At 41.0% G+C, this 16,052-nt stretch overlaps 1 protein-coding gene across 4 annotated transcripts in view; it reads right to left on the reverse strand.

Moving 5' to 3' along the window:
- Window positions 1-15,827, reverse strand: part of cbfb (core-binding factor subunit beta) — a 33,006-nt gene extending 17,179 nt beyond the window's left edge. For 3 of the 4 annotated variants that reach the window (XM_041037883.1, XM_041037886.1, XM_041037885.1), the window contains exons 1-3: window positions 15,330-15,826; window positions 14,615-14,701; window positions 8,863-8,979 (exon numbers count right to left, since the gene is read on the reverse strand). In XM_041037883.1, coding sequence (XP_040893817.1) covers window positions 8,863-8,979; window positions 14,615-14,701; window positions 15,330-15,407 — 282 coding nt within the window. In that variant the 5' untranslated portion in view covers window positions 15,408-15,826. Of the gene's footprint in view, window positions 1-8,862; window positions 8,980-14,614; window positions 14,702-15,329 lie in introns of all 4 variants that reach the window. The other variant, XM_041037884.1, reaches the window with a different exon arrangement.
- Window positions 15,828-16,052: the final 225 nt, after the last annotated feature.

A 16,052-nucleotide genomic window follows, 5' to 3' on the forward strand; every position in this document is an offset into this window, starting at 1 on the left:
TGTCTTATATTAATATGGCAAGGCGCTTGGAATGGCATGGATGGGTGTGAAAGTTGAAAACAACTGTATGGTGAAACTGCACACACACACATACACAGGCATGTACAAGTATATAATATACAGGTATACACATACACATACATACAGGTAGGCCTATGTGATTTCATCATATCACCCAAAACTACTTCATATAAAAATTTCGAACTCATTTGTTAAATCAGTTGTGTGGCCCCACTTACATTTGTTTAAAAGAATTGTGTTGGTACCAATATGAACTAAACCCAGGTATAAATATATCCAAGACTTTTATAGTTTAGGCTTTTTTACGGTTAAACTCCTACACTTAGATTATTTAAGATTTTCATTTCCTGAGAAAAACAAAGCTGAGCTAAGTCACAGGTGGCTGAAAACAGGGCGAGCTACATGGAGAGAGTGATATAGAGAGAGCAACAGACTAATAACCAGAGGGAAAGAGACAATGTGAGAGAGGAGAGTGAAGCTATAATCAGTGTGTGTATGTGCATGTGTATGTGCATGTGCATGTGTGCGTGTGTGTCAGGTGTGACAGCAGCAGGTGGAGATAAAGCACGTTACTGGCCTTCTGTTCCTAATCCCAGACTGAATACAGCCTAACGTCCTCTGGGCTATTGTCTGACACATACACACACACACACACACACACACACACCACCTGCTAAGGCAATGTAAGTATAATAGCATGGTGCTCTCCTATTGCATGATCACTCTCTCTTCTTTGGCCCTCCCACCCTGTAATTATAAAGGCTGAAAAACAACATGGGACACACACACATATACACATCACACGACACACACTGACAGCCAGGTCATCCAGGCTGATGTCAAACGTATGTGTATGTAGTTTACATCCAAAGAGCAGGAACCAGATTTGAGAGGACGTTGATGACCTGCAAACATCACAAGCTGACTCCGAATCCACAACTTTACATACTGAGAAGAAACCTTTGTTTTTCACTCAGTGTTCATTCAGTCCTCTCCGTGAAACAAGGCATCACAACTCACAAGACTTAATTTTTCAGTTTTATTAGTCATGTTCAGAATCAAAGTGCCAAAAGAGTTTTGTCAGGTCATATGTTTTTCTATTGCAAAATAATTGTTCACTGGTTCACTGGCAGTTTGTGTTTCCATTGTGAGTTGAGTCGGGGCCCCAGCCAGCCTCTGCCCTGTCTTAGTCTCTAACTGCCTGTCGACACATAATGCGCATTATTGCTATGCAAAGTTTCTGTGTGCACTGGAGGGACAAAAACCACATTTTGTCCTTATAGCATTCATAGACATGGAAATATCATGCAAATCCCCACATAGGCTGCAGATAGAGTTACAAACCCAGACAGATGGAGAGAGAGCGAGAGAGAGACAGGCAAGACACCTGCACACAAAAGATCACCTGTCAGCTCCAAATTTTTGTAAATTACAAACGACTGTATATTACTGAATTACATTCACTGGAGATAATTTTTTTCAGTCCAGGAAGACAAGCGCTCACACAGAGGAGGTCACCCGCAGATGGTGGGACAGACAAACCACAGGACTTAATACACTGGAGATGAGGTTTTACGTCCTCTGTCCCATGTATTGTCAGGTTTAGGACACTCAAAGACCTTGTCAAGGTTCAGGCAGTGATGACCATTACGACGCTTTGTGATGCCCTCATCACTCTATCACCCAAATTCAGCAAATTTCCTCATTTTTTGTGTGAACTGCTGTAGAAATTAAGTTAAACTATTTTTTAATTAGTGTCCATTTCTACTTTGGTATGGGGATGCAAGTACATTTCTGTTGATGAAAGGGATGTAACATGCAGTTTGTCCAGTTCAGGGAAAGATTGTGGTTTTGGTGAAAAACACAATGTTCCTTCTCAACCTTTTTGATATTTAACCAAGACCAAAGTGCTCTAAGTTGCCTAAACGTGACCATAGAAACATTTATCATGCTTGAGTTGCCAGAGGAGGATAATGTAGGAAAATAAATGGAAAATGTTGACAGTGGACAGTTTGCACATACGCTTAATAAAAAGATGTCCTTGTCATGCTGATTTTATAAAAGTAATCTGGGTGACCTTTTGTTTCGTACAAAATATATCTGACATATATCATATAGCTGTATGAAAACTGGTGAATGGGGGCTCCACTGAATATATTTACTTTCTTTTTCCTTTTGCTGTGGTCAACATGCCTAAATAAGAACTTTCTGTTGATTCAAATTGTAACTATAAACATGACAATAAAGCAGACCAAGAGGAACAAGAAAAATCACGTTTCCTCACAAGGATAGAAACACAACAAGGAACAGAAACTCAAACACACACACACACACACACACACAAACACACATGACCACATCTGTCCAGGTGAGCTGTGTTGCATACTTTGGTCCAGTTCAGCTGACATTTACTGGAAGAGACGGAGGAATGAAGCTCACACACACATGCAGGATTTCACACCAGGCTGACCACTGTCTGCAGTTTTCTGTCTGTCTCTAAAAGTTTTTTTCCTCACACACACATATTTGCGTGCACGCACACACAAACACACACACCATCTTTGTAATTCTACCATGTACTCTGAAATGCACATAGACAGAGATTCAGTCAAACAGAAAGACAAGATGCCAACATAAAACACTGGAACGCACACAAAGAGCATATAAACCTAGGCCTGGGTGTATGTATGCTGCAGTGCATTATGGGGGGGTGGGTGTGGTCATTGATCTCAGGCCTGGAGCAGGAAATATGATACTCTGTGGGAGGAGATGGACAGTGCGTGTGTGTGTGTGTGTGTGTGTGTGTGTACAGAGGTTTTGTGGTGCATTAATGTCTCTTAACAGGGAGACTTAGACCATCTGTAAGGCTCATAAGAAATGTTCACTTATTCTGACTTAAAGTCAAAAAGCTTCATTAAAATGTACCGAACAATCATGTAGGACGTACAGGATGTAAAACACAACCCTGCACATGCACACACACACGCACACACACACACACACACACACATACACATACACATACACACAAACACGAACACACAGTCGGATGCAGAGAAGCAGTAGCAGAGGGAACCAATTAGTGGTCTGGCTTTGATGATGTCACTGACAAGTCACGCACTGATGGCACAGCTTCCGTTCAGAGGGAAACATAACACCACCCACTGCGCGCGCGCACACACACACACACACACACACACACACACACACACACACACACGCATAAAAGTCTTAAAGCTGATGAATATATCAGAGGGCAATGGAGGTGTGTGTGTGTGTGTGTGTGTGAGAGAGAGAGACCACTGCCATCTACACAAACTTTTCATTTTGAAGTACATTCATAAAGAATCAGAAAATCTCTCTCTTTCTTTCTTTCTTTCTGCGGAAACCTGAGAACCTCAAACAGAAAAGGACAAATGCAGAGAATTTAACACACAGCTGAACTATTCTACAGTACCAGTCATGTTGACTTTCTGACGTGTTTAAACACTGATTGAATGTGGTGCTTTCCAAAGCCTGGACTGGCGCTACGGCAGTGGGAGGATCTGAACAGTCACCACATCATAATCTGTAAACCAGAACATCTTGCACTTATTATACTGTACAGTCTGGCTGTAGTATTGATTACACTGGAAGTGCTCACCTTCTGCAAACATTTGTACTGAACAACTTGTGTGTATCCTGTTTTACTTACACAAGTAATGACAGATTTTATCATTGTACTTGTTCAGATGGGTGGATGGATTTTTAAAATTCCGTTTTTGTCAAGTTTAGCGTTTTTTACAATCTACTTTAACGTTTGAACAATGTATAAAGTGTTTTATCAATGGCTGTTCAGTCATGTAACATCCTGCACAGCACAGCAAAAGCTCTCAGTTTATTCTAGGTGTGGAGCTGCAGTGCTGCAAAGGTACAATGAAATATTTACACAGTTCACTAACAGCTGTGTCCATATTTGCCATATTTTCTATTTTCATTCATTTATCCACTAGGACAATAATAATATCTAATCATGTGGCGTGGAGAGCAAAGAATAGAGACGAAGAAGTAAATGAAAGTTGGGGAATAAGATTTCGGGAGTTAAATCTGTGTAACATTTTAATGCCACTACCAACAGAAACAAAAAGATTTTCTTAAAAATACTGAAAATATGGTTATGGAGCCTTTGGAGCCCTTTAGGGTGATACAACCTTAAAGCTCACAGTTTTTATGTTAAACTTCTAAAGTGAAAGTTGTCGCTCTCAAAGTGACAAACCCTAACAACCTCTGAAAATCATCATCCCACTCAGCAGTTCCCCTTAGAGCCCTTCCCCTCAGGTTTTTAACGCCTTTCTTAGCATTGTTCCCTGTCATACACCATCTGGCTTCAGCAAAAAAAAACAAAAAAACAACAACACTCAGATAGACTCACTGTATACGACCTGCCCAGCACCGTACAAAGTCAGAAACTAACTGCTGAACATAGTGGAGCATTTAGCAGCTGAAGAGCCAGAGATTCCCCTCAGGAGTTGACAGAGAACAAAACAGAGCTAAAAGGAGATTGAACCTTGGGCTACTGAGATGCCCGAACCACAATTCAAAATTTACTTGCCCTGTATCTATTGGATGTATAATTTTAAAAAAAATTGCCAAGATATTTACCCTGACAATTTTATAAAAGTGTTAGGTGATTTTAATTCTCTCTGGTAAGTTGGACTGCAGAAAGCTGTAGCAATAGCAAAAACAATTCCTGCACATGAAGAAAAATACATATATGGTGCAAATACCTACCTACCTTGGAGAATGAATGAAGCCCTACACATGTGTGTTTCTATTCTGGGTTTTGTGGCTGAGCTCCTCCCTGACAGTCCACAGTCCTCCATCACGTAGCTGACCGACAATCATCTGCTTCTCATTCACCCCTCCTCCACGACCACTAATATCTCTTTGTCTCCTTCTGTCTCTTTTCACTCTTTTCTCTCAGTTTTAGGTTTTGTTTACTGTTCATATGCTTTTGTGTGTGTTTTTTTTGTGTGTGTGTAGACTTGCATGTATGTGTGTGTAAGGCTAAGCAATCAGTCTGGCGCCAACACCTCATCAGCATGCAGGGGCAGTGTGCAAACATGCTTATTGTTGTGCACCAGCACGCATGCACACAGACACACACAAACACATACACAAATGCTCACACACACACAGAGTGAGACTACCTTTAACAGTGAAACTTCCGGAATAATTCCTGTGGGTTAACCTTATTATTATTATTAACCTCGTCTGAAGTCACATCCTCAGACACAACTTTTTTCCCCACCAGAAGAGGGTTTCCAAATCAAATCTCAACCTGTCGAAAGTGCTTTCATGAGAAAATAGTCAGCAGCCAGAACAGTCGGCTCTGTTAAGGCCCCTTCACCTTGACACGTTAGTGAAAATGTACAATGAAAATCAGCAGTAACTGCTCCTAAGCTGCTGACAGTTTGTTCGAAGGGCGGGAACGAGTGTTTGACAATATGGAAAAAGGAAAATAGCTGATTTATCAAAAAGCTAATGAACAAGTGAATGTAAAGTCTTTTAACAAGAGTGACACACGTGTAAAGAACTACAGGAACAACGAGAATTTACTTTTAGTAAGATGCATCTCAGTGATGATAAAAGAAATCAGTGATTCCTGAAGAAAACTTCTGATTAACGATAGTTTATCCTTTAACAGTCTCTGATTTGCTGAGATGAACATGGCACTTGCACACTGTAGCACAGTGTGGGAAACATGTGCACACCCTCCTGAACACATTTTATACCCAACTATAAATTCACTTTAGTGCTTACTGCAGAGATATCCATTTGCTTCAACAGATACACTATAATATGAACAGCTGACGATGTACATATGTGTTTTGGCTACAAAACTTAAACCCTCTAAAATGAATAAACCACAGCAGTCTGTCGCCACCACGGCTGCAGGTAAACCAGCTGCTGCTGCTGCTACAATTCATGTCCAGGACAGGGTTAATGCTTGCTAGCAAGTTAGCAGCTAGCTCTAAAATTAACCTCCTCCACAGCTGGCTCCCATTAGCCTGCAACGACACTAAAAGTCTGTACTTCTACTCTTTTTCTCCCTCTGTCTCTCAAACACACACACACGCACATTATATTTAGCCGCCAAGTTTAACCTGGCTGTGCTACCCTTTTGGTTTGGCACCGTCTGTGTTTGGAAATGGAGGGAGGGAGGAATGGAGGGGGCAGAGCGGATGGAGGGAGGATGGGAGTGAAGGAGGAGAGGATAAAAGGAGGGAGTGGGGGATGTACGGTGGGAGCGAGGATGTATGCAAAAAAAAAACCTAAGGAACGGAAAGAAGGGAGGGATGGAGGAGAGAGAAATGCAGTGTGGACGTTCATATAAAGTGCCACAAGAATAACAAATAGAGGAAAGAACAGGGAACCTGAGGGAGAGAAAATATGTAGGAAAAAGTAATAAAAATAAAGAAAGAGGGGCAAAAACGGAGAACTGGTAGCATGGTCTGAATCATAGCTCGTGAGCTACTGTCTCATCCTTCTCTACTTGTCTTCAGTTCATCTTTTTCCCAGTGCACATTGACCAAAGACAAGAAATTTCACTACTATTTTTGCTCAGTTATTCACATTTATGTTCATTGCTACTTTGTACTGCAATTGACCATCAGTGTTTTATGTCTTGCAGAAAAAGTGGCAAAAAAAAAGGGAAAAATGGGAAATGAAAATGATAAAGGATTTTACATTTAACATTTAACCGTTTTAGGGTCTATAGGACATTTTAGAAATAATAAAAAGCTTTATTATCTTGCAAGAGATCAAACTATCCCCAAGCATCACAGATCTGTGTGTGTGTGTATGTGTGTGTGTGTGTGTGTGTGTGTGTGTGTGTGTGTGTGTGTGTGTGTGTAGTGACAGTAATTAAGAAAAGAAGCTGCAACGTACACAAAATTTCTGCCTCGGCCTGACAGTTGTATTCTACAGGAAGGTCCCGTGGGATCGGGAGGCGGGGTGTGTGGGTGTATGAGAGTGTGTGTGTGTGAGTATGAAATTAAAGCTGGATTCCTGGTAGAGCACCACTCTAAAAAATGTACACTCAGTACACAATTAAAGGCTCTGCACTGGAGCAGCTGAGTGAAGTTGTCCACTTTCCTCTAAACAATACGTCTTTTTACAGTACAGTGCTCTCAAGAAACCACATTCTGCACTCGCCTGTCCTTCTTTACACGAGCGGGATATACATGAATATTACATAGAAGCAAAGAGTGAAACCTTACACTTGTGTCTTTTGTTGAAGGAGGATGAAAAAAGATCAGTGATCTGGAGTAACTTACTGTGAGTAGCATAACTTCAAAAGATGATTATGGATGAAAAGAGAAAACTGTCAGCATCTTTATCAGAATCCTTAGGTGTGTGTGTGTGTGTGTGTGTGTGTGTGTGTGTGTGTGTGTGTGTGTGTGTGTGTGTGTGTGTGTGTGACAGAGAGACTGAGAGAAAAGCTTGGCCTTAGTTCTACACAACTGTGAAAATGCTTTACACTGACAACTCCTGGCCTCATTAAAACTAGCACCGTTGAGGTGACAAAGAAGAGGATATCGCCTTACACACACACACACACACACACACACACACACACACACACACACACACACACACACACACACACACACACACACACACACACACACACACACTCTTTCTTTCTTTCTTTCTTTGTCTGACACCCATAAACACACACACACACACTGTTCCCAACTATCAGGGCACTTGTGTTAAATAATTAACAGTGTGAGATTAGTCCGTCAGCCTTGGGGCATGGAGGTCCATCGATTCCCCAGAATGCATTTTTAATGAGCTGCCAGCCGGCATTCATTTCAGCTGGCCAGTGTCCGTGGAGGGCCTTCTGACACACACACACACACACACACACACATATGCTAACAAACATACACACACAAGTCCAGCCTTAGCGCCAGGGGAGACAATTAACATACACATAAACAGAGCAGCAGCTCTACAGTGGATATCAACTTGACGACAGCAGCAAACTAACATCTTCTGAGCTCTTTAAGTTCTTTAACTTTGATCTTGGATGAACATGAAATAATGTTTTTCGTCAACTTAGTGTTGTATGACAAGATGTTGAGTAGTGATGTCACAGGTGTGACCAGGTGTTGCCGTATTGTGCCCTATGCTCGGTGTGTGGTACGAAGCAGCAGCCACTGTTTTAAAAGCACCACAGAGTGATACACACCCAGCACCCACTGATTTAAAGGCTCAACTCGATGACTGATCACTTTAATTTGTCTTTGTGGACTCGTGTTCAACCTGACACCCAAATCAATCTGCATTCTGTCAAGGGCTGTTAGCTTGAACAGGAAATGTACATGTTAGATGTCAACATACACGACCTAAATATCCTGACACACATGTGATGAGGAGAATGAAGCTTGACGCCTTCACTCTTAAAATCACACAATTTTCTTTTTTGTCTTTGTGTGAGTGGCACCATCATTTCATGAATTGAAAGAGGAACAGAAAGCAAAAGAGTAGGCAGACATGTGCGTGTTTCAGTGAGTGCTATTTTTTCTGACAGAGTTTCACATTGTCAAGTGTGACAACAGAGTTGGATGAACCAAGATCACATGCCTGCATAAAGATGTTTTTGAATCCAACTGATGTTGAAATAAGAGATTTTCTTTCCAGCAGTTTGGATGGTTAAAGACAAATTTTGGACACATTTCATCAGAATATCTCTTTTCACTGATGCCAGTCTGTCTGCTGCAACTCGTATGTGTGTGTGTGTGAGTGTGTGTGTATTTGAGGGGCTGGGTGGATATCTTGCACTTATCCTACCTTTCCTGTCTCTCTTTCAAAGTCAACGTATTCCCTTGTAGGAACCTGCCTCTGATCTCCGTGCAGGTTGGCTGGAAAGAACTGGAGAGAGAGGTTGGTGCCTGTAGCTACAAAGGCCTGGAGAGAGAGAGGGAGGGAGTACAAAGTCAGTTGTGAAAGACAAGAAAAAAAACTTAACATAAACATAAAAGATCGCAATAAACACAGCCGCGATTGGTTGATGAGTTGTGACTGGTTGATGAGTTCATGTCATATGTTAGCAAAAAACTATACATCAAGCAGGGACAACGCAACATCATGATTTTGTTTGTGTTTCCAGCAACGCGATGATTCAAAGTCCAAACGTCACTCAGATTTGAGCTCTAAGTATTCACTCCCTCAGAAACATCTTTTAAAAAGATCTGAGTGGCTTCAACAGCCATTTGTTTGCGTCAGCCCAGCTGACAAGGGCTTGTCAGAGCTCATTTATAATCAAAAAGAGTTGCCTATGGTTTTCTATGGAGGTTTGATGAGAGCTGTAAGACTCACGCTAACAGTCTGTGGCCAGATAAACAAAACAATGAGCTAAGAGAAGCTAAAAGCACCATACAGAGCAGCAGAGTGAGATACAGGCTTCAGCACCCTGAACTACCCTTTCACATTAAGTTTTATTAATGGTGAACCTGCACCCTGCTGATTTTACATTTTACAGTCAGCTTACTATTACGGGGAATATTATACAGCCTGTAAAAACAGCTGTTTGTCTTCTGGAGGAACCTGAGCTTGGCCTTTGAAACTTTTTAAGTTTGAAATAAACAGGCATTTACCAGGCAGGTAGAGACTAATGAAAGACTCTGAATTTTTGAGTAGCATTAAGGAAAATGTAGGATCCAGTATTTGGTCATCTCTGCCTCTGCTGCATTGATCTGCATCCCCTCTGCCACAGCTTTATGAAAATGCATTACTAAACTGCTTTAGAGCCACTTTAAAATCAAAACTATTACTTTAATGCAGGTTCAAACACATTTTTTTATTTAAGATCAAGATTTTGCTGAGTTTAAGCACATGCAGTTATCATGGTTTCATAGAAATGTTTCCAGAGGGCTCTTGCATACCTTGCCGAATGTTGGACTAAGTTTAAATGTCTTCTTTGGGCCTGAGCCTGGAAGGGTTTAAGTTTGATAGACTCAAAGTTGACATCAAAGTTGTTCTTTTTCTCCTTTCCTCAACTCGGCCGCCCTCTGCCTCTCTCTGTTCCTTCGTGGTCTAACCACTCTCTTCTTAGAACAAAAGCACAGAGTGAACTACTGGCCTGCTCCACTCACACACATACAATCGTATCATACATTCCTCATTTTCTGATTTCTGAGTCCTTGCTCTAATGGGAGACATTTCTCTCAAGACAAACACTCACACACCCAGAAACACACACACATGTCCATGCACGGACACATACAGAAACGCAAATAAAATTAAAATCAATAGAATGCATTTCTCTATTGCATTCAGAAAGCAACAAATTACAGAGAGCAAGAAAATCAAGTTAGAAATGGCTGTTTTTTATGCGTATCTGCTTGTGTGTGTGCGTGTGTGTGTATCTTGTCTTTGTGCGTGCGTGTGTTGTGTTGTGTTTGCTGGGACAGATCAATACTAAGGGCATTAGGGCTGCGAGAGAAGCTAGAAGCATATGAATTATGCACCCTGTCAAATTTGTCCCTCATCAGAGAGTGAGAGCATGAGAGAGAAACACTGAATGAAAGAGAAGAAGGAGAGAACAAAACCGAGCAGAGAGAGAGAAATAAAGGAGAGAGAAAGCTGAAAATTACAAAGTGTGTACATGACACACAAAGAGAAAAAATCTCTCTCATACACACGTACACACACACACACACACACAGAAACGAGAGCTCAAAGAACACCCGAGTCATCATTTCTGCTGTATTTGAAGTATTGGATTACAACCATCTGATACCAATTTGCTGCCTACTACTGCTGGAAAGAAAAAGAGGGAAGGAGCGGCAGAAAGAGGAGAGAGATGGAGGGAAACCGAGAGACAAAAGAGGAGAAAGAAAAAGAGAGTGAGGCAAGGGGAGGGAAGAGGAAGAAAAGAAAAAGGGAAAGAGAAATGAAGGGAAACAGGACAACAGTGGTGACAACAGCATGATAAATGTAAAGAAAGAGACAGAAAGAGAGAGAAAGGAAATGGAAGTGAGATGACAAGAAGTCAGAAAAGAACAAAACAAAGGAAATGAAATAAAAGGAAGTAAACAGACAGAGACAGAGAGAGAGAAAGAGAGAGGGGGGAGAGAAGCGGGAGGAGAGAGAGACCAAAGCAGCATGAAAATCAATAGTAGTTTAGAAAGCGACTCATCTCTAATGAGCAGAGCAGAAGATAATTTACTTTGAATTATTGTCCCATTTATCAAATCAATCCTGAACATTTTAGAGTCGCCCTGTGATCTGAGCCACACATCTCTGTGTGATGTTTTGAAATTCCTAGAAACAGCTGCTTAATTTTATTTTTACATGATCCATAAAGCAGAGAATGAGACTGTATTTTTTTAGTACGAGATGGTAACTGCCAGTTTCCATGCACTGCATTTAAATATATTTTAATGTTTATTTTTGCAAACTGTTTAAATAAAAGACAAGCAGCACATCCAGTATAAATATGTGCAGCACATTGATCTAGTTATGCTAATAACTCCCTTAAAAAAATGAAACCTTGAAGACAAAACCATGAAAACAACATTTTTTAGACAGTACATTTGCTGTAACTAGCAGCTGGAAAACATTAATCTGATACTGTAAATGTGTACATAGTATAAAGTGTTTGTCTTTTATTTTCTGCCCCCTTTAACAGGCCTTTTACTTATTTACTTAACCAGCCTCTTCTGAAAATAACAATCTGTTCTAAACTTACATGAAATACTACAAAATTACCAGCAAACTAAATATAAAGTATTTAGTATAGTATTTTTTTTATAGAAGTTATATTATTGGAAATGTTATTAGACTCATTTTTGAACTGAGATTGAGATTCCCTCCATCGTTTACGGCATATAAAAATACTCTGATTGAAATAATAATTTGCATCTGATAGGTTTTTGTTTCCACAAAAAAAAATATGTAGTTTCAAATATTCTTCAATAAAAAGTCCAATCACTGTTCCTAAGCTTACACATCACTCTTGTGAAAGTTGCATACTGGACCTTTGTGGACCTGCGTACGTGTCTTAAAACCAGATTCTAAGAGAAACTTTTCCTCTTCAGCAGACGATTGTGAAAATAGCCAACTAGTGTCAAACTGCACATAGATCATTCTGCACTGTGAAGCACAAACATCCAAGTGAAGCAACAATAAACAAAACAAATTTCTGAGTGGAGGAAGGCTTTAAAAGCTAGATAAATTCAGTGTTAACACAATAAACTGACCACAGCTTATTTGTTTTTTTTTTTTTTTTTTTTGTTCATCTGTTGCATCCAGAAGAAGCGATCCTTGACAGCACGTTTGAGTCTCATTGTGTCTGATACTTGTTCACACTGGTCATGAAAATAGCAGGAGGTCTTTAGCGGCGTCTGGCCGATAGATAAATCAGCGACATGATGTCACGGCTGCCGTCAAACCATTAAAACCGTGGCCATCAATTCTCACAGCAGAAGAGGCTTATAAATACAGTGAGGACAGACAGACGGACAGACAGACAGACAGATGGACACATCATGTCCCACTAAAAGACGGTAAAACTAGATGTAGCCCCCTCCCCCTCCTGCCCCCTCCTGCGATGATGACAGCATGTTTGTGAAAAATACCTACAGGATGACTAAGACAGCAGAAAGGTTGCCATGTGCTTGTGTGTGTTTGAGGCCAGCAGCCTAAAGGCATGTCGCCTGGCCTCACCTTTTGTTGAGGACACAATGTGGGAAGTTTTAAACAGACTTCACACTGTACGCGTACACTAATTACATAATGACAATATGAATGCGTCCTGACTTGCTTTAATGTTATAAACTGCTCATCACAAACGCTACACCCAGTGTTTTTAAAAGAAAACAAAAAAGGTCAAACGAGTTCAGCTGCGCTCACAGAGAAAACCCCTCTGCAGTATATGTATTCAGTTCATCAAGGAAGCATTTCTATTACTCTTTCAAAAACTCCAAATAAGCCTATAAAATATGATGTGTTTTTATACAGTAAATCAAACCACCCAGCAGTATAGAAAATTTGCGAGAATCAGCTTCACCTCAGGGCAGCTGTGCGTGAGTAATAATAATCTAAGAGTATTAGAATGATAAATACAAATGAGACCTGCTGAGTGGGTACTTTCACACTGTGAGCAAATTTAGCTGCTAACACTTATTTACTTTACTGAAATGTGTGAATACTTGTAACGGACTGTGTTTTACACTGTGGTCTTTTCATGGGACAAAAAAAAAAAGCTCAGTAAGAGTAATTTCAGTCTTCACAGCGGCCCATTTGCTTCTGAGAGGCATCCATCTCAAACTTGGACGACATTTGAAGAGACGAGTGTGGTTTGTAAATGGAGGGAGACAGACTCAGCGCACCGACACTCTTCAGCTGTGACACTGTTGCCACAAACTATCTCCTACTGCAGCAACTACCGACTGGCTGCTTCTCCACGTACAGAAACAAAGAAGACACGCGTTTTTGAATATAACGCAGTCCGACACCACAACGCACTGTAGATCTGAGACAGCACCAACAACAACTCGAGTAAAAGGTCTAAACAAAAACCGGGCTGCAGATAATGATTATGTTTATCAGTTGGCATTGCAGTTGTTTTCTCAATTATCAATCAGTTTTGGTCTATAAAACGTCAGAGAAAAAAAGTGAGTCTGAAATTCGCTTGTTTTATCACTCTTCCAAAAAAAAGATGCACCACATAAGAGCAAGAAAAACAAGTCCTCAGCATTATAGAAGTAAGGGAATGTTTAGCATTTTTGTTGCTGTAGAAAACATGAGCAATTAATAGTATTTACTGCAGAGCTGTTGTGTTGCATTTAGGGTCATCACACAGGTATTTCTATTTCTCTGTTCTCTCTGTGTATATCCTTTGTACATCAACATCTATCTTTGACATGATGTCAGGTTAGCGTACATACCGAAATTAGACATGACAGGTGATATTTACTTTAGGTGACCAATTTCAGGCCCCAAATTACAGCTCTAACAGTGTTTGTTGTAACCATAAAGAGTCTGTGTGATAACATGTGTTAATGTGAGCATCTGCCAAACAAAGCAATGATCACTGCAGCTGCAGAATATAGCGGGAAGAGGTGATGAGCCTGTAGGTGAAGTTAAGCCTGGGGGGTCTGCTTGTCTGATAACACGTCTACTTCCTGGTGCAGGGACGCATCAAAACATCCACACACACACACACACACACACACACAGAGCTGATCACAGTGTTCTCATAATAAGAGCTCATTTGTCTTTTAAAATGGATTTAGCTGTGAGATTGATACTCGCAACTGTGGAAGATTTTAAAGTTCCTCTCATTACCTTATTTCAATGTGGAGTTTCATTTCACAGAATACGTGGCTGCATTATCCATAAAAGACAAGATGAGATAGATATTTACCGTATCTGTCTCAGTGAGGATGTGAGCTTTTACGTCCTCATAAACACACACACATGCACGCTGTCTTTGTTTCTCTCTTTCTGCCAAATAATATCAGTAACAAACGCTACACCTCTTGAACTTCAAGAAAAAGACAAAGAATAAGAGAATATATTTAGTTTTAGTACTCACTACTTCTGACCGTCCGTCTCTGCAGGCGTTCTGGAAGCGGGCTTGTCTCTCCTCATGGGGCCGGTCTCTGAACCCAGTATATTTAATCTACATAGAAAAGACAAACAAAAACCTTAAACAACACAGACGTACTCACATACATTTTTCTATGCTCTGAGTACACAACGTGTGATTCAAAGTAGGAACCACTCCGAATAAGGCTGTTTGACAGTGAATGGCGGTGGTGCTCGGTGCCAGCAGAAGCCTGCAGTTTGAAGATAAGCCACAAGAATTTTGATTTAAGCCAAAAGCCATCATTCTTTGTTTTGTGCTTTATATCACAAACTCATATAAAATCTACTGCAATGCCAAAAGAGCAGAAAATTAACTTTTAGACTCATTTCAGGATTAAATAAAGAAAGAAAAATAAAACATAAAGGAACAATGCGAGGGAAAAGTCTAATGTGTGTGTGTATGTAATTTCCTCACTTTCAGAAGACCAGTTACAAATCAAACGACTGACTGCAATGCACCTTTTCGTGGGCTGCCAGTCTTTTGTCTTTAAGGATTTTACTCAGCTGTGGACCAAAATGAATGAAGTAACTTCTATGGAGGCTAAAACACTTCACCCCACCAGCACGCTTCTCTCCTCTAACGAGCCTTCGCCTCTCTCTCTCTCTTTATTTCCGCTGTCTGACTGAATGGATCCAGTGTGCAGCAGCACAGTCAGACTCACCTCACACTCCCTGCTCAACTTGCGGAAAAACTCCTCATTCTCAAACTTGCTCCTCTGGTCCGGAACTACCCGCGGCATCTTCACCAACACGCTTTTTCGGCCTCTTGAGTTTCACTTTTTAGCCTTTAGTTTTTTCTTTTTGTTTGTTTGTTTAAAAAAAAAAACTATCCCGGAGAGTAAAAGTTAAACTGTGTTTCTTGCCGTCCGTCTCTTACTCAGCTTCTCTTTCACTCAACTCTCTTCCGTGTCTGTGTGTGTGTGTGTTTTTTTTCTTCTTCCCTGTGTAGAGCAATGTGCTCTCTGCCGCTGGCCTCTGTGATTATGACCGCTGCTCTTATAATGATGATCTGCCCCCCCCTGACTGCGGCTCCTGCGCGCTCCGGGTCGCCTCTGGCTCCAAATGGCTCTTATTAAGTGACCCACTGCGATAGATAAGGCTCAATTTGACCGTGTGGCTCTCTCCCCCCTCCCTCTCTCTCTCTCTCTCTCTCTCTCTCTCTCTCTCTCTCTTCCTTACTTACTGTCTCTCAGTGTCTCTCTACCTCCCTCCCTCTCTCTCCTGACGAGCGTGTGATCTCAAGCAAGTGGCAACAAACGAGCGCTCCTCTGCGCCTGTGTCTCTCTTTTACCTGCAACTTTCAAGGGCTCTTCCTCGGTCGGTCCGTCGATTATTCATGACTTAGTCTAAAGAGATTTGGGACATTGATAGTGCTTATAACACAA

Source organism: Toxotes jaculatrix, chromosome 5 (assembly GCF_017976425.1).
Source record: "Toxotes jaculatrix isolate fToxJac2 chromosome 5, fToxJac2.pri, whole genome shotgun sequence".
NCBI classification, from domain to species: Eukaryota; Metazoa; Chordata; class Actinopteri; family Toxotidae; genus Toxotes; species Toxotes jaculatrix.